At 44.4% G+C, this 18646-nt stretch overlaps 1 protein-coding gene across 3 annotated transcripts in view; it reads left to right on the top strand.

The window, feature by feature from the left end:
- Positions 1–18646, top strand: part of TCF20 (transcription factor 20) — a 170386-nt gene that overhangs the window by 111787 nt on the left and 39953 nt on the right. For all 3 annotated transcript variants that reach the window (XM_036865624.1, XM_036865626.1, XM_036865623.1), the window contains one exon: positions 3095–8842. In XM_036865624.1, the coding sequence (XP_036721519.1) occupies positions 3131–8842 (5712 nt within the window). In that variant the 5' untranslated portion in view covers positions 3095–3130. The remainder of the gene's footprint in view (positions 1–3094; positions 8843–18646) is intronic.

Here is an 18646-nt window from a genome sequence, read left to right as displayed (position 1 = left end):
TGATTTTATTTACAGAAGGATTAATTAAACAACATGTAAGATGTTTATTTATGGAGAGATGATCTCTCAAGGAAGCTTTTCATTAAACTGCCAGATTTAGTCTTTTTGTTCTATTTAACCCATCAGCTGCCTTTTATCATGTAGAGAAAGCCATTGGCATTAAGAGCTAGGGTAGAAGGACACCACAAACAGGAAAAATACCTGTGTGGACAGAATTGGTCTTGACAGTCTTAGTTCCTAAGGTGGTTACTAACTTACCCTGAGTGGCTTAGTGGGGAGGTCCTTGTGAGAGGGAAATAAGAGAAGCACATAACTTCAAAGTATTGTTAGTGGGGTCATCCACTTTTCAAGGCTGACCTCTGACAGGACAAGTGGCAGTTGTCACTGACTGCATATTAGATCCTCTGGGTACTGTAGTGTTAAGAACGTGGCCTGAAGGTGCAGACTGCCAGGCCAGCCTTGTGAACTCTGTGCTTCAGTTTCCTCATCTGGAAGATGAGGATACTGATTTTGTGAGGATTCAGTGAGTCAGTGCTTGTAAAGTGCTGGTACAGTATCAAGCACTACAGTAAGCCCTCCAGTAGGAGTTATCTGTTGCCCAGCAGATTCACTGGAACACAGAAAATAGCTGTCTGTTGCAAAGACATTTTGAAGAGGAAGAGAAGAGGTTTCCTTTAGATTCTGAGATTATTTGTACTTGAATGTTTAAAGGTGACTTTGGGTCATGTGATTATATAATCAAACTTAATATCCAAGTAGTAGACTCTTGTCTAGCTATTTAGACTTAAGATAGTTCAGGAAGAAGTGGGTCAAGCTTTCAGAGTTTAGAGTTACTGACCATCTTCAGCTGTGGTCCATGTTTAATTTCTGCAGTCTCCTCACAGCTCTCATGTGGACTTAAGTTGGGTTTTTTCCCTCTGGAACTGGATAATTTTACAGGCAGGATCTTAAGCATCATCTAGCTCTGCTTTCAGATCAGTCATATTCTATTTTCTCTTCCTGCTCTTCTCTCATCTCACTGCCACACCACCATCTCTGAGTATGGAAGTTCTAGCCTGGTTCTCTGAGGCTTACTTCTTGTGCATTTACTGGTTTATAGAATGCCTGCTGTGTGCTCCTTCCTGTTTTAATGACAGGAGGATTACAGCAAGGCACCAAGTCTCTGCCCTTGGAAGTTTACATTCTAGTGGGGGCAGGAACAGATAGTATAGAAGTAGCGCATATGTACCTGTTGGGAATAAATACTGGGGAGGAAACAAGGCAGGGGAATCAGGAAGGCCCAGGTGAGGGTGTGGAGTTAGCTGTTTTTTAATAGGATGGCCAGGGGAAGGCCAAACTGGTTCCTGGAAGGAAGTAAAGGGGCAAGCCATGTGCCTCTGGAGGAGGAGCGTCACGGGCACGAGCAAAGTTCCTGTGTAGAAATGCTGGTGGCCCGGCCCAGAGGCAAGGAGACAGCAGAACTAGGGCAGAGAGTGGCAGAGGAGGACGTCAGAGAAGTTAGGAGGTGGGGGGCGGGCCTCCCAGACCGGCTTCACTTGGGATGAAATGGGGAGCCACTGCAGGGCTTGGAGATACGGAATCCAGCTTACCAACTTACCTTTTAAAAGAATCACTGACTTTCCTGCCGGCAACTTCTTTTTCAGCTCCCCTGAGAGGGAATTAAAGTAGATTCATAAGCCATTGTAGGAAAACTTTGTCTTAACTTACCCTAACCCATGTGTGTTTTGTAATTTCTTTTTTGAATAATTGATTTTAAAGTCATTTGGAGCAGTTTGACCTTGTCTTATTCATCTCTGACTCTGAGGAGACAGGCCCAGGCAAAAGGTGTAAAATAGATAGCTAGTGGGAACCTGCGGTACAGCACAGGGGGCTCAGCTCGGTGCTCTGTGATGACCTAGATGGGCGGGATGGGGGGGTAGGGGTGGGAGGGAAGACCTAGAGGGAGGGGATATAGGCATACATATAGCTGATTCACTTCGTTGTACAGCAGAAAATAACACAACATTGTAAAGCAATTATACGCCAATTAAAAAAAAACAGCTCTTGATTAATTGTTTAAGAGGAGTATTATATTACATGAGAATTACATTAGCAAAGGTAATGCAAAGTGTTGACCCAATCAGATGACTTTGGGAAGAGTCTAGGTCCTAGGCTTGGTGAATTCTAATTTTCCTCTATATCTTTTGCTGTTCTCCTGTGTGACTGAATTCCCTCTTTCATAGGAATGGCCAATAATAACTTTGTGAATACTAGATTGGCAAGTCAAAAACTACATGGGGGTTAGAGATGCTAAAACTTCTTGCAAACCTCCGGAAAGAATCTGGACGAATAGTCACTGCTACTTTGGCTTATGATGCCTAGCCCTTTGTACCTGGGAGTTGAAGATGGGAGCGGGTGGTGGGGCTTGGACATACTTATGTGTCAAGAAGAGGTTAACCCCTAAGATTGTATAGCTGACTGAAGCAATAAGGAATCCATGCAGTGTTAAGAGTTGAGTGTCCCGGGGTCACCCATCATCACAGGTTGTTGGTAATTATAGTAAACCTGCAGTCACATGCATTAGGATATAAGGAGCTGACTTCTGTTCTCAGGCCAGTTCCATTTCTCAAAGTCGGGGAGGGGAGTAACTGCCTCATCATTATGTGAGACTCTCAGTTCAATAATCAGTCTAATAATACATGAAACAAACTAAATGAAAGTGTTTTTTTCTCACCCCTCCCCCACCATAACTGGAAGACTTTAAAAAAATTGTTGGGTTTTTTATTGACAATAATAATATAGCCCCATATTTAACCCAGTTGAATTTGGGGGGCTCTTTTATCTAATAGTGAGGTTTTTACTGTATTGAATTTGTATTTGCCCAGAATGTTTCTTTTCATACTACCGTAGACTTCTGCCTCACTCTTATGGATGTTTCTCTGCTTATTTGCAGCTTCAGAAATGGATAAGATAAGAAATAAAGGAGATGAAATTCAAACCAGTTAACTTCATCTGGGCATCTGAATTTTCACATCCCCTCCATCTCTAAACTTGATTTTATTTGTACTGAGGAGATGCATGTCTAATACTCGGGGTTTTTTTCTTCCGTTTCCAGGAGGGCTGTTGGCCTGCTGCGGTGCTGCTGAACAGTATGCAGTCCTTCCGGGAGCAAAGCAGTTACCACGGAAACCAGCAGAGCTACCCACAAGAGGTACACGGCTCATCCCGGATAGAAGAGTTCAGCCCTCGCCAGGCCCAGATGTTCCAGAATTTTGGGGGTGCAGGTGGCAGTAGTGGTGGCAGTGGCGGCAGCAGTGGTGGTGGACGACGAGGAACAGCGTCTGCTGCTGCAGCAGCGGCAATGGCTAGCGAAACCTCCGGCCATCAGGGCTACCAGGGTTTCAGGAAAGAGGCTGGAGACTTTTACTACATGGCAGGCAGCAAAGACCCCGTGGCAGCTGGAACCCCGCAGCCTGCTCAGCGAAGGCCTTCTGGGCCTGTGCAGAGCTATGGACCCCCCCAGGGGAGCAGCTTTGGCAATCAGTATGGGAGTGAGGGTCATGTGGGCCAGTTTCAAGCACAGCACTCTGCCCTTGGTGGCGTGTCTCATTATCAGCAGGATTACACGGGACCTTTCTCTCCAGGGAGCGCTCAGTACCAGCAGCAGCCTTCCAGCCAACAGCAGCAGCAAGTGCAGCAGTTGAGACAGCAGCTTTACCAGTCCCATCAGCCTCTGCCGCAGGCCACTGGCCAGCCAGCGTCCGGCTCATCCCACATGCAGCCGATGCAGCGGCCCTCAACTCTGCCAGCCTCTGCCACTGGTTACCAGTTAAGAGTGGGTCAGTTTGGCCAACACTACCAGTCTTCTGCCGCGACCTCCTCCTCCTCCTTCCCTTCACCACAACGTTTCAGCCAGTCTGGACAGAGCTATGACGGCAGTTACAGTGTGAATGCTGGATCCCAGTACGAAGGACATAATGTGGGTTCTAATGCACAGGCTTATGGAACGCAATCGAATTACAGCTATCAGCCTCAATCTATGAAGAATTTTGAACAGACGAAGATTCCACAAGGGACCCAGCAGGGGCAGCAGCAGCAGCAGCAGCAGCAGCAACAGCAGCAGCAGCAGCAGCAGCAGCAACAGCAACAGCAGCAGCAGCAACAGCAGCATCCCCCTCCTCCTCAGCATGTGATGCAGTATACCAACACTGCCACCAAGCTGCCGCTGCAAAGCCAGGTGGGGCAGTACAGCCAGCCCGAGGTTCCTGTGAGGTCCCCCATGCAGTTTCACCAGAACTTCAGCCCCATTTCTAACCCTTCCCCGGCTGCCTCTGTGGTTCAGTCTCCAAGCTGTAGCTCTACCCCGTCTCCTCTTATGCAGAGTGGGGAGAATCTCCAGTGTGGGCAAGGCAATGTGCCGATGGGTTCCAGAAACAGAATTCTACAGTTAATGCCTCAACTCAGCCCAACCCCATCAATGATGCCCAGTCCTAATTCTCATGCTGCAGGCTTCAAAGGGTTTGGACTAGAAGGGGTGCCAGAAAAGCGGCTGACAGATCCTGGGTTGAGTAGTTTGAGTGCCCTGAGTACGCAGGTGGCCAATCTTCCTAATACTGTTCAACACATGCTACTTTCCGATGCCCTGACACCTCAGAAGAAGACCTCCAAGAGGCCTTCTTCGTCTTCTAAGAAAGCAGACAGCTGCACAAACTCCGAAGGCTCCTCACAGGCTGAAGAACAACTGAAGTCCCCTCTGGCAGAGTCACTGGACGGAGGCTGCTCCAGCAGTTCCGAGGACCCGGGTGAGAGAGTGAGGCAGCTGAGTGGCCAGAGCACCAGTTCTGACACCACCTACAAGGGTGGAGCCTCAGAGAAGGCAGGCTCCTCACCAGCACAAGTCACTCAGAATGAAGCCCCCAGACTCAGTGCCAGTCCTGTAGCCAGAGAAGAGACCGCCTCGCCAGGTGCTAAGGACATGCCATTGTCATCTGAGGGCAACCCAAAAGTCAGTGAGAAGACAGTTGGGGTGATTGTCTCCCGGGAAGCTATGACAAGTCGGGTAGAAAAACCTGGTGGGCAAGAAAAAGGCTCCCAAGAGGATGATCCTGCAGCCACTCAAAGGCCACCCAGCACTGGCGGGGCAAAGGAAACCAGTCATGCGTCACTTCCACAGCCAGAGCCTCCGGGAGGAGGAAATAAAGGAAACAAAAATGGAGATAATAACTCCAACCACAATGGAGAAGGAAACGGCCAGAGCGGGCACTCCACAGGGGGCTCTGGTTTTATAGGCAGAACTGAGCCTAGCAAATCTCCTGGAAGCTTGCGCTATAGTTACAAAGATAGCTTTGGGCCAGCCGTGCCAAGAAATGTCAGTGGCTTTCCTCAGTTTCCTACAGGACAAGATAAGGGGGACTTCACTGGCCATGGGGAGCGAAAGGGTAGGAATGAGAAGTTCCCTAGCCTCCTGCAGGAAGTGCTTCAGGGTTACCACCACCACCCTGACAGGAGATATTCTAGGAGTACTCAGGAGCACCAGGGCATGGCTGGTGGCCTAGAAGGAGCCACAAGGCCTAATGTGTTAGTTAGTCAAACCAATGAATTAGCTAGCAGGGGCCTTTTGAACAAAAGCATTGGTTCCCTATTAGAAAATCCCCATTGGGGCCCCTGGGAAAGGAAATCAAGTGGCTCGGCTCCTGAAATGAAACAGATCAATTTGGCTGACTATCCAATTCCCAGAAAGTTTGAAATAGAGCCTCAGTCATCAGCCCATGAGCCCGGGGGTTCCCTCTCTGAAAGAAGATCAGTGATCTGTGATATTTCTCCACTAAGACAGATTGTCAGAGACCCCGGGGCTCACTCACTGGGACACATGGGTGCCGACACCAGACTTGGGAGGAATGAACGTCTCAATCCAAGTTTAAGTCAGTCGGTCATTCTTCCAGGTGGGTTGGTGTCCATGGAAACAAAGCTGAAATCGCAGAGTGGGCAGATAAAAGAGGAAGACTTTGAACAATCCAAGTCCCAAGCTAGTTTCAACAACAAGAAATCTGGAGACCACTGCCACCCTACTAGCATCAAGCATGAGTCTTACCGAGGCAACGCCAGCCCTGGAGCAGCTACCCATGATTCCATCTCAGACTATGGCCCACAGGACGGCAGACCCACGCCAATGCGGCGAGTCCCTGGCCGAGTTGGTGGTCGGGAGGGCATGAGGGGTCGTTCCCCTTCTCAGTATCATGACTTTTCAGAAAAATTGAAGATGTCTCCTGGGAGGAGCAGAGGCCCAGGGGGAGACCCTCATCACATAAACCCACATATGACCTTTTCAGAGAGGGCCAACAGGAGTTCTTTGCACACTCCCTTTTCTCCCAACTCAGAAAGCCTGGCCTCTGCTTATCACACGAACACTCGCGCTCATGCTTATGGGGACCCCAGTGCAGGTTTGAATTCTCAGCTCCATTACAAGAGACAGATGTACCAACAGCAACAAGAGGAATATAAGGACTGGAGCAGCAGTTCTGCTCAGGGAGTGATCGCTGCGGCTCAGCACAGGCAGGAAGGACCCCGCAAGAGTCCAAGGCAGCAGCAGTTTCTTGACCGAGTACGGAGCCCCCTGAAGAATGACAAAGATGGCATGATGTATGGCCCACCGATGGGGACTTACCATGACCCCAGCGGTCAGGACGGTGGGCGCTGCCTCATGTCTAGTGATGGTCTTTCTAACAAAGGCATCGAATTGAAGCACAGCTCCCAGAAGTTACAACAAGAATCTTGTTGGGATCTTTCTCGGCAAACTTCTCCAGCCAAAAGCAGCGGTCCTCCAGGAATGTCCAGTCAAAAAAGGTATGGACCACCCCATGAGACCGACGGACATGGGCTAGCTGAGTCTACACAGTCATCCAAACCTAGTAATGTTATGCTAAGGCTTCCAGGTCAAGAGGATCATTCTTCTCAAAACCCCTTAATCATGAGGAGGCGTGTCCGTTCTTTTATCTCTCCCATTCCCAGTAAGAGGCAGTCACAAGATGTGAAGAACAGTAACGCTGAAGATAAAGGGCGCCTCCTTCACCCACCAAAAGAAGGTGCTGATAAAGCCTTCAATTCCTATGCCCATCTTTCTCACAGCCAGGAGATCAAGTCCATCCCGAAGAGAGAATCCTCCAAGGACCTTCCAAGTCCAGATGGTAGAAACTGCCCTGCTGTTACCCTCACAAGTCCTGCTAAGACCAAAATACTGCCCCCACGGAAAGGACGGGGGTTGAAATTGGAAGCTATCGTTCAGAAGATCACATCCCCAAACATTAGGAGGAGTGCATCCTCGAACAGTGCAGAGGCTGGGGGAGACACGGTTACTCTCGATGACATCCTGTCTTTGAAGAGCGGCCCTCCCGAAGGCGGGAGTGGTGCTGTTCAGGATGCCGAGATGGAGAAGAGAAAAGGTGAGGTGGTGTCTGACCTAGTCTGTCCAACAAACCAGGAGTTGAGCATAGAAAAGCCTCTTGCACGGTCTTCGGAGGAGTGGCGTGGCAGTGGGGATGACAAAGTGAAGACCGAGACACACCCAGACACGGCCACTGCTGGAAAGGAACCCCCTGGTGCCATGATGTCCTCAACCTCACAGAAGCCTGGGAGTAACCAAGGGAGAACAGATGGTTCCCTGGGCGGGACAGCACCTCTAATCTTTCCTGACTCCAAGAATGTACCTCCAGCGGGCTCCTTGGCTCCTGAGGCAAACCCCAAGGCTGAAGAGAAGGAGAACGATACAGTGACGATTTCCCCCAAACAGGAGGGTTTCCCCCCAAAGGGTTATTTCCCATCAGGAAAGAAGAAGGGGAGACCCATTGGTAGTGTGAATAAGCAAAAGAAACAACAGCAGCCGCCGCCTGCACCCCCTCAGCCCCCTCAGATACCAGAAGGTTCTGCAGATGGAGAGCCAAAGCCAAAAAAGCAGAGGCAAAGGAGGGAGAGAAGGAAGCCTGGGGCGCAGCCAAGGAAGCGGAAAACCAAACAAGCAGTTCCCATCGTAGAGCCCCAAGAACCTGAGATCAAGCTGAAGTATGCCACTCAGCCACTGGATAAAACTGATGCCAAGAACAAGTCTTTTTTCCCTTATATCCATGTAGTAAATAAGTGTGAACTTGGAGCCGTTTGTACAATCATCAATGCTGAAGAAGAAGAACAGACCAAATTGGTGAGGGGTCGGAAGGGTCAGAGGTCCCTGACCCCTCCACCCAGCAGCACTGAAAGCAAGGTGCTCCCAGCTTCATCCTTTATGCTGCAGGGACCTGTCGTGACAGAGTCTTCTGTTATGGGGCACCTGGTTTGCTGTCTGTGTGGCAAGTGGGCCAGTTACCGGAACATGGGCGACCTCTTTGGACCCTTTTATCCCCAAGATTATGCAGCCACTCTCCCCAAGAATCCGCCTCCTAAGAGGGCCACGGAAATGCAGAGCAAAGTTAAGGTACGGCACAAAAGCGCTTCCAATGGCTCCAAGACGGACACTGAGGAGGAGGAAGAGCAGCAGCAGCAGAAGGAGCAGAGGAGCCTGGCCGCCCACCCCAGGTTTAAGCGGCGACACCGCTCGGAAGACTGTGGCGGAGGCCCCCGCTCCCTGTCCAGGGGGCTCCCTTGTAAAAAAGCAACCACCGAGGGCAGCAGCGAAAAGACTGTTTTGGACTCAAAGCCCTCCGTGCCCACCACTTCAGAAGGTGGCCCCGAGTTGGAGTTACAAATCCCTGAACTACCTCTTGACAGCAATGAATTTTGGGTCCATGAGGGTTGTATTCTCTGGGCCAATGGAATCTACCTGGTCTGTGGCAGGCTCTATGGCCTGCAGGAAGCGCTGGAAATAGCCAGAGAGATGGTGAGTACGAGAAATCCCTTACCAGTTGCTCTTTTTGTTACTTCTTTTTGATTCCTTTTCTTCCACCTTCACTTGTTTCAGCCGTACTTTTTATTCTTTCATATCACATGGTGATTCCTCCAAATTAAAGCCCCTAAGCTCATGTACAACACAGGGAATATAGCCAGTGCTTTATAATAACCATAAATGGAGTATAACATTTAAAAATTGTGAATCACTATGTTGTACACCTGTAACTTACATAATATGGTACATCAACTATGCTTCAATTAAAAAATAATAATAAAGCTCCTAGACCCAAATAACAGAAAATTAAGTAATTTGGACATTTGTTTCACTTTTTACTTTTATCAGCAATATGTGTTCACAGGTTACAGGGTCATGCTACTGTCCTCCAACTTATTAAAACAAACGTCCCTGTTTCACCCCTTCCCAAACCTGATTCCTCTGCCAGTTTCCTCGGTTTCTAAACGATAAGTTTATACTGCTACTTGTGTTATCTATGGATCTTTTTTCCCATTTTTCAACATCTGACTCTGTAATACTTATGAAATATATACTATGGATATAACTTCTTTCTTTTAAAACTTTTCACTTCTCTAGAATTATTAATTCATGTTTTTATTTGCTTTTTATTTTCTTGGACCACATCTTTCCAATCCAAACGGCTCCTTCCAAGGGGGTTTTTGTTCTTCAGGTCTTTTTTTTTTTTTTTTTAATTGGGGTATGGTTGTTTTACAATGTTGTGTTAGTTTCTACTGTACAACGAAGTGAAGTAGAGTTCCCTGTGCTATACGGCAGGTTCTCATTAGTTATCTACTTTATACATATTAGCGCATATATGTCAGGTCTCTTTCATAACTTTTCCTGGGGCGTTCATCATCACAATCATCATCATTTACTTCTTCCCTCTGTGGAATGCTGTTACCTTACCCATGTCTTTACCTTACTTAGTCTGGGCCCTCATTTAATGGAGTGCATCATCCTTTAGTATTTTCCTGAGAAAAAGGATGCTTGGGAGGTAAATACATTGAGATCTTATGTATCTGGACGTCTTTATCGCATCCTCACGTTTGATGGAGGGTTGGTTGGGTATAGAATCTAGTTGCCTCTCACTATCTTGGAGTCATGCTTCCTGACCTGTCCTCTACCTCCTAGTGTTGCAGTCGACAGGACTGGAACCACTCTGATTTTCTGGCCCTAATACGTGTTGAGTCTTTCTCCTCTGGAAGTTTAAGGATCTTCTCATTTCCCTAGAGTTCTGAAATCTCAAATGATAGGCCTTGAGGTTGGCCTTTTCTTGCCATCTGTAACTCATGGCTGTTAGATCAGGAAGTTTATGTGTTACTTCTTTGATAATTTCCTTCCCTCTGTTTTCTCTATTCTCTCCTTCTGGAATTCCCATTAATTAGGAATTGTACCTCCTGGATTGATCTTCTGGCTTTGTCTTTTCTTTCCTATTCTGTGTTCTTTCTCTCTTTTTGTTCTGATTTCTCCATGCTTTCTACAACTTTATCATCTAATCAACCTTTTATTTATTTTCATTTCTGATATTTTCAACAACTTTCTCTTCTCTGAATATCCCTCTGTGGGGACAGTTACCTGCTTAAACTGGGCTGAGTAAGGGACCTAACTCCTCACACAGACTTTGAGCTAATGTTCTGGTTTCCAGCCCCACCTTGTACCCCCCACTTTCTGAGACACCTGTGCTTCCCAGGCTCTGTGCCACAAGGTGGCTGGATTTCTAGTGGCTCCTCCCCTGCACTCTCCCCTCTTCTTCCCTTCAGTCTGCTGAAGCACTTGCTCTGTCTGTTTTATTTCCGGTTTCCAGAATTTAGACATCTCCTATGTGTTGTTTGTTTCCCCTCCCATTCTTCATGTCCTCATGAATTTATAAGTTTATCCCTTTATTTTTGTGGAAAGGAAACAGATGTGTAAATGTATGTTCAGTCTGTGATGTTTAATCAGATGAGAGTTTTTTGTATTGATTTGTATTTAAAACTTTCCATGCTTGACAGATGTACAGATGACTTAAAGTCATACTTTATAAGGGTTTTATCAGCCAGGGTCAAAGTATTCTTGGACACTTCATACTGTCCTCTCCTCCCCACTACATCTTCCCCACAAAGCACTGTATTTTATCATTGCATTATCCCCAGAATTTATAACAGTGTCTGATGAAAAGGAAGTGCTTGTAAACTATAGTCAAAAAAATGTAATTAATGTGAAATTTACATATATTTTAAATTAGAACATTCTAATTCAGCCACACAAGGAGTTTGCCTTTCCCTCCAAGACATTGTCCCCACCCTCCCCCCCCCACTTCCCCACAGGATCTTTTTTCTCCCTCCTTCCCTCTCTCCACCATCATTGTCACTCCTAAAGCCCCAAGTTTGAAATAGATTTGCTTCTTAGACACAGTGGCTTTTTTTTTTTTTTTTTTACCACACTGCTTGGCTTGCGGGATCTCAGTTCCCCGCCCAGGGATTGAACCCAGGCCACGGCATTGAAAGCCCAGAATCCTAACCACTAGACCACCAGGGAAGTCCCCCACAGTGGCATTTTAAAATGCAAAAGTCCTAAAGGGACATAACATTTAAGACTCTAAAGTAAACACAAAATTCTTTAGTCAGTTCTGAGAGCTCAGTAATCCATTAATCATCATCTTGCCCCAGTTGATGGCCTGCTTGCCAACTTTACTCTGAAGGTTACAATATTTGGTGGTTTGGTTTGTTTTATTTGTTACTTTTTGGTGTGTGTCCCTATCTGCCCATGTTTTCTTTATTTCAACATAGAACATTATTAACATCTCTCAGAGTAATTTTTGTGTGTAAACTTTTGAACATTCTCTAGTAATAACTGGTAACCAGTAATCAGCAGACTAAATCCTTCTCAGCAAACCACTAGATCCCATGTCTCAATTCAAGTCTAGTTTATAGAAAGTAGAAAGCACCCTAAAATGATGCGACCACCCTAAATCACAGCCCCCTCCATCCTCAAAAGGGCCAAACAGCAGGCCTGCCTTTTAAAACTCCTAGTCCGGAATCATGTCTTCAGAAAGTGACAATTTAGTCTTCTACTTGTCAGCTTTGATCCCAAAATAAAATCTGGAATGTTATAATTGGAACAAATACACGGAATATGATAAATCAGTCTCTTCAACCCATCCTTCATAGCTTTCATTGACTAAAATGGTTAAAATAACATGAAGCACATTAGGTAGAGAACATTGAAAGTAGTTTTTGATTTTTAAAATATTAATTGCAGCCTCTACTGTTTAAGTTGGAAAGTTTCATTTAAGGTAAAAGGCATAAAAACAGGTATTTTTGTCCCTACACTTCTTCTATATAGTAGAGGCTCTAAACTTAGATCTTGGGATTCTGTGATGGCACCATCAGGGCTGCAGATTCCACTCTCCTTTTTTTTTTTAACATCTTTATTGGAGTATAATTGCTTTACAATGGTGTGTTAGTTTCTGCTTTATAACAAAGTGAATCAGTTATACATATACATATGTTTCCATATCTCTTCCCTCTTGCATCTTCCACTCTCCTTTAATAACAGGTTTCAGAACAGTTGACCAACCCTTTTTTTAAAAATTGAGATATAATTGACATATAACATTATATTCGTTTCATGACCAATCTTAAATCTCATACTGCAGCTTTAAGCTTATTTTCTTATATTGTACTCATTTACTATACCAGTGCCCTTTAAGAATATTACCTTTCTCTTCCCTTGATCCCATTCTATTTTTTTTACATCCCTCTTTTAGAATAGAATGCTAGCTTTGTATATTGAATTTTTCAGTACACTGCACATCTGTTTTATTCTCACAAGCCACTCAATGAGATAGGAAGAGAGAAGACACCATTCCATTACCCTCAGAATAAAGGATGACTTGGCTTTAGTGACACATGCTCAGGTAGTATAGCCCAGTGATGTGTTGATTTTTAAAATGGTTTAAAAAGTTATGCTTCTTGGCTCTTGGAGCTGATGTTCCGCTATGACTACAAGATCCTTTTCAGTTTTATTTGCCTAGCTTTTGTTCTCCTTTTCTTAATGTACTCGAGAACAAATTACACTAACTTGCCTTCTTTTATTTAATTTGATGGATGCTGTTTCAATTTGTCAAGGTCACTTTGAGTCTAGTTTTATCTTGGGTTTTAGCAGATGCCTTCGATTTTGGTCTGCTTAATAAGCGTGCTCTCAATCCTGTCGTGTTGAGATAAGGCCACATATATTTGATTAAAGATCCATTTTGGCCTATGTATTTATCAGGTGTTTCGACAAGCACGATATTATAACAAAATAATACAAAGTCTTTGACAAACAATAGCTCCTCTCCCTGTAAGCTTCACACTCATCTAAAAATAGCTGAAAAGTAGAACATTCCTGTACAAACGGCCTTCACTGTCTTTACTTTTCTGAGTGTCCTCTTTGGTTTTGTCTAACTATGACCTCTGATTATTTACCTTGATGTAATTATATATGTGAATCCTCTGACATGGATGGTATGACAGAAGTAATTGCCTCTAAACAGACATACAAATAATTTGTTACATAAAAACCTGTTCAATATGTTTAGGAATGGGAAGGCTCTCAGGGATCTGGTGGCCATGGATCTCTGGTGTGTCCCTTGAGACTGCACATCTCAGCTTTGCCGGCCTGTGCTTGTTCCCTTCCCCTCCTCCACTACCTAGGCTGGTGGCACCCCTTCCAAATAGATTGTTTTCAATCTTGAAAAGTATATTAAAGATTATATTTAAAGGTTATTTAAAGTATTTAAAGTTTATTTTTATTACAAGTTTAAATAATGGACAATAATAATTTGCCTTCACACATCTAACAGGCTAACATCCTCCTTAATTTACTTTAAATAGTGACAAAAAACATAATTTGACAAGTGTAAAAGTACTAATACGTTGATTATGTTGTGAAGTGTGACTACGTGTTAAAATGTCAAAAACAGGTTAGTTAGTTTCTCCGGTTATTTGTAAAATAAAGGCATTGTCCCATATTCTCACTGAATTCCCATCTATGTGCTCCTTAAGTTAGCAGCCTGGCTAGCATGCTGCCACCAGCCCAGGTCCTGCAGAAGCCTTCCGTAGACTCCTGGTCTCTGCTCTTAGCTCCAGTATCCCTCTTCCCCCCATTGACTCTTTCCTTTCCCTCATCCCCGTACCCCCAGCTCATCACCCCTGCAGGCTCCTCTACTCTACCCCTCCCTCTCTCACATTCCCACACTCTCTCTCCTCATTCTCCTCTTCCATCTTCCTCACACTCCCTCCCTCCCCAGCCCCCGTCACGTGGTCTTTGTCATCACAGCTCTCATTTCTGTCACAGCCTGTCCACGTTACACATTAAGGCACCGAGGCCCATTCATCTCTCTATTCCCATGACTTTTATCATACAGCAGAAAGTTGTGTAATTATCTTATTTCCTATTTTTCTTAACGTTTACCTGTGTGATAGATATCTCTTTTTATAACACTACATGATGGCCTTGAGACTGAACCTCCAGAGAAAGGGTTAATTTTCTTTCAGAATTTGGTTTTTCTGAATTCTAGGGACTCTCCTGTGAAATTTGAAGTTTAGAATTTTATTGTTTATATTACCTTACAAATTGAAAGACTTAGTGTTCCTACAATCTATTTCTTTATTTCTTTTAGGGATGAGAGAAGCATTACACCTGATTTTTAAATAAAATTTACAAGGGGCAGACTCTTCTTTGAAAATGCTGAAGGACCATAAATAAGAATATTGACAAGTCACTGTATATTAGGCCAAATAATTCATCCCTGAGATTTTAAGCTAGTTATTGCTGATGTGTTAAAAGAGCTCACATGATCAAATAGTATGTAAAAGTAAGTATTCATTTCGATTCAACAAATATCTGAGTCCTTGTTAGAAAACCAATAGAAGTCTGAAGTTAGAATGCTGTGAGGGACCTTTGTCACTTCACAGGTGAGTGAGCCTCAGCCCCGGGCCCCAGGGCTGGTACGTGAAGAGAAGCCCTGTGTGAGGGCTCCTGGACCTTGTCAGGAAGGTTCGCTCGCTTCCTGCAGAAAGCAGTGCCTTGCCCCGCACAGCTCCTGCACGAGGGAGGCACAGCTTCCTTTACCCAGCTTTGTTAGAAAAATGGAGCTTCCGCCCCCTCATCCCAAGCCAAGGCCAGTTTTGCAGACACCTGAAGGCCACAGCTGCAGACCAGTTTCTTCCCATCTTCCCATGTATTGGAAAGAAGTCTAATAAGGGAAAGTCCAGTCAGCTTAATGGTTGCCCTCAAAGATCGTCCTCACCTTTCTGCCTTTGCCCTTCTGCTCAGCAGCTGTGTGTGTGTTGGCGGGGTAGGGGGCTAGGTCAAAGACCTGGAATCACGTTGCTTCCTGTGAATTTCCTAGCTGGTCACTTGCTCAAGTCACTAACCTCTGTACTTCACCTTCCTCATCTGTAAAATATGGAAGCTGATGGCACCCGCTGTAAAGAAGGTTGTCCTGAGCATTAAATGAGTTACTCTTTGGAAAGTACATAGAGAAATGCTTGGCATGTACTGTGGGCTGGTGTCTGCCCTAGAATGGCATCCTCACATGTTGTTTTGGCGAAGATGTGTTCCTGTTATAAGCTAGCTCAATAAGCTGTGGTTTATATCATTCCATCCTAGCACAGTTAGTGATTCGTCCCAGGAGTGTCCAGAATGTGTCCTCCTGGATAGCAAAGTTGCCCTGCATATGAAACAAACAGTTTCTCCTCATTTTTATTACTCTGGTGGGAAACTCAAGTTTGTGGGGAGCAGGGAGCATGGTGTTTAAGGTGTAATACTAATTACTGTCTCATGAAATAGCATTAGCCCACATGAACACTCTCAGGAATTAGAGTCCTCAAGGAGAGGAGGCAAAAGGAAGAGAATAAAATCTGTCTTCACATTAAGTAAAGACACTAATATTCTTGTGAGTTGGTAAATTTTTGATAATGATTATCTAAGGCCACAGTAAAGAGTCTACCTAGTAATAAAATTTTTTAAATAAACATTTTTGACAGGTCAGCACTATAAAGGAGATCCAAAATAATTAAGAATTCATGGAATGATTCGGGAGAACCACATTCCACCTCCCACCAAAAATAGTTAATATGTGTAGTATATATGGACCACAGAGGGCTCTGTTGTAGTCTTGGGATTGAGCCTTTAATTTATGGGCAGTGCGAAACCACCAGCAATTGGTGGGTTCCAAACTATTCCTGGAGGCTTTTGAGTTGTGGTTTTTAGATGAAATAAGTACTGTGGGCTGATGTTAGTCCTAGAAGGTGTCCTCACATTGTCATTTTAGTAAAAATGTGTTCCTGTCATTAAGCTTATTGGGTAGAAGTCAAACCAAAGAGAAAATTCAGCCCTATGTGACCCTGTCCCACTAATCCAGGTACAGTGGAGTGATTTTGGCTATGTGTGCTTGTGACTGACGCTTGATTTGAATATATTGGCAGCATACTGCTGTCAAGTAATGTGCCTTGTGAGAACAGAACTAAAGAGCTGCTACATAAGCAGACGCATGAGACCAAGGCCAACAAAATAACAAACTTCAAGTCTGAAGTGGTGCAGGCCCCTTCTGATGGGAGTGAGACCCAGCTGCAGTGACATCAACTTTTGTTTTTTAATTTTATTGGAGTATAGTTGATTTACAATGTTGTGTTATTTTCAGGTGTACACCAAAGTGAATCAGTTAAACATATACATATATCCACTCTTTTTTAGATTCTTTTCCCATATAGGCCATTACAGAGTATTGAGTAGAGTTCCCTGTGCTATACAGTAGGTCCTTATTAGTTATCTATTTTATATATAGTAGTGTGTATATGTCAATCCCAATCTCCAGTTTATCCCCCACCCCTTACCCCCTGGTAACTGTAAGTTTGTTTTCTACATGTGTAACTCTATTTCTGTTCTGTAGATAAGTTCACTCGTACCGTTTTTTTAGACTCCACATATAAGCGTATCATACAATATTTGCCTTTGTCTGACTTACTTCATTCAGTGTGACAATCTCTAGGTGCATCCATGTTGCTGCGAATGGCATTATTTCGTTCTTTTTTATATGGCTGAGTAATATTCCATTGTATATATGTACCACATCTTCTTTATCCATCTGTCGATGGACAATTGGGTTGCTTCCATGTCCTGGCTATTGTAAATAGTGCTGCAGTGAACATTGGGGTGCATGTACCTTTTCGAATAATGGTTTTCTCTGAATATATGCCCAGGGGTGGGATTGCTGGATCATATGGTAGTTCTATTTTTAGTTTTTTAAGGAACCTCCATACTTCTCTCCATAGTGGCTGTACCAGTTTACATTCCCACCAACAGTGTAGGAAGTTTCCCTTTTCTCCTGTGACATCACCTTTGAAGACATTTTATTTCTCACCTGTTTCACTAAGCAGCTAGTAGAAGAGTTTCTAGTAAAACGTATGTTCATTTAACAACTCTCAGGCATACTCATTGTGACTGGCTCCGTGGAGATGCCAGGTGGTTCCAGACTTTGAAAATAGTGTCTTTGAAATTTAAATCTTGGTTCAGACAGATATCAGATGTAGGTCCTTTGTTTGCTTGAGAGTTACTTTTTTTTTCATTCAAAAACTACTTAAAACTGGTTAAGATAAGCAATAGGATAATTGCCAGATGGTTCTCTTTGCTTGTTTCTAGGTAGAGTTCTCTCTGGAAAGAATCAAAATATGTTAATGCTTTGAAAAGGCAGCCCCTCAAAATATATTTGTATGCTGACACAAGACCTTGCACCTCCCAACAGGCCTGGGCATTTTAATCCACTGTTGTTCATGAAAAGCACATGGATTTTAAAAAACCAGCTCACCTGTCACCTGGTTCCCCAAGCAGCAGGTCCCCAGCACTCCCATTTTACCTGTTGCGCTACTTAGTACTGTGGCTGTCTTCCTCACCAGATTGGTTCCCCAGGGGCTAGGTCAGCCCTGGGGCGTGCTGTAGAGAATGACACAGGGCTGATCAGCACAGGGTGAACCTGTGACTTAAGAAAGACATGTAATGAGCAACGTAATATCTGGTGGAGGAAGGTGGGCCTTTGGATGTCATTTAAAGTATTTTTCGAAGCATGTAATAATTGAAGAGAAATGTTAAAGTGTGTTTTGGTAATGAGACTGAGTGACAGTTTTTTCTATATGCCACTTTATAGTTTCAGCAAAAAAATTAATGTTTGAGAGATAGTCAACCATGGTAGTGTTAATTGCTCATCCCGGTAGTTCTTTGTGAGGCACAGTATACAAGGCACTCACCAAAGGTTTTGTTGTTTGTGTGTTTTATTGTGTGCCCTTTGAGACAAAAATATGAGATCCAGAGGTCAGTCACCCAGAGTCCTAACACTGGTTTATTGTCCTAGACTGACCACCTAGAGGAGAGATTTGACTCAGAAGGGAGAGGAACAGTCCCTGTATGAGAATATGACCTAATGACACTCAGAACTCATGTTCCAAATCTGTCTATGAAGCTGCCCACTGTCCTCACTCAAAACCAGCATATGTGTGTCCCCTGCCTAGTTCTGTGCTCTCCTCTGCCCCAGCCAAAACCCTTGGAGCCATCATAGACTCCTTCCCCTGTTTCCTATTCAGACAGTCATTGTTCTTGTTTCCTAGAGAACTCAAGTCTCTCATACCTTCATTGAAACACCCCAGCCCCCACAACCATCATCTTTTCAATTAGGTACCATCTTAATCAGTCTCTCTGCTCTTTAGTTTGACCCCCTTCCATTTTCCACTCTAAAGAGATCCTTCTAAAACCCAAGTG

The sequence above is a fragment of the Balaenoptera musculus genome, chromosome 10, assembly GCF_009873245.2.
Source record: "Balaenoptera musculus isolate JJ_BM4_2016_0621 chromosome 10, mBalMus1.pri.v3, whole genome shotgun sequence".
Lineage (NCBI taxonomy): Eukaryota > Metazoa > Chordata > Mammalia > Artiodactyla > Balaenopteridae > Balaenoptera > Balaenoptera musculus.
The sequence above is the reverse complement of the archived record's forward strand: the minus strand, read 5'-3'. Positions and strand labels throughout refer to the sequence as shown.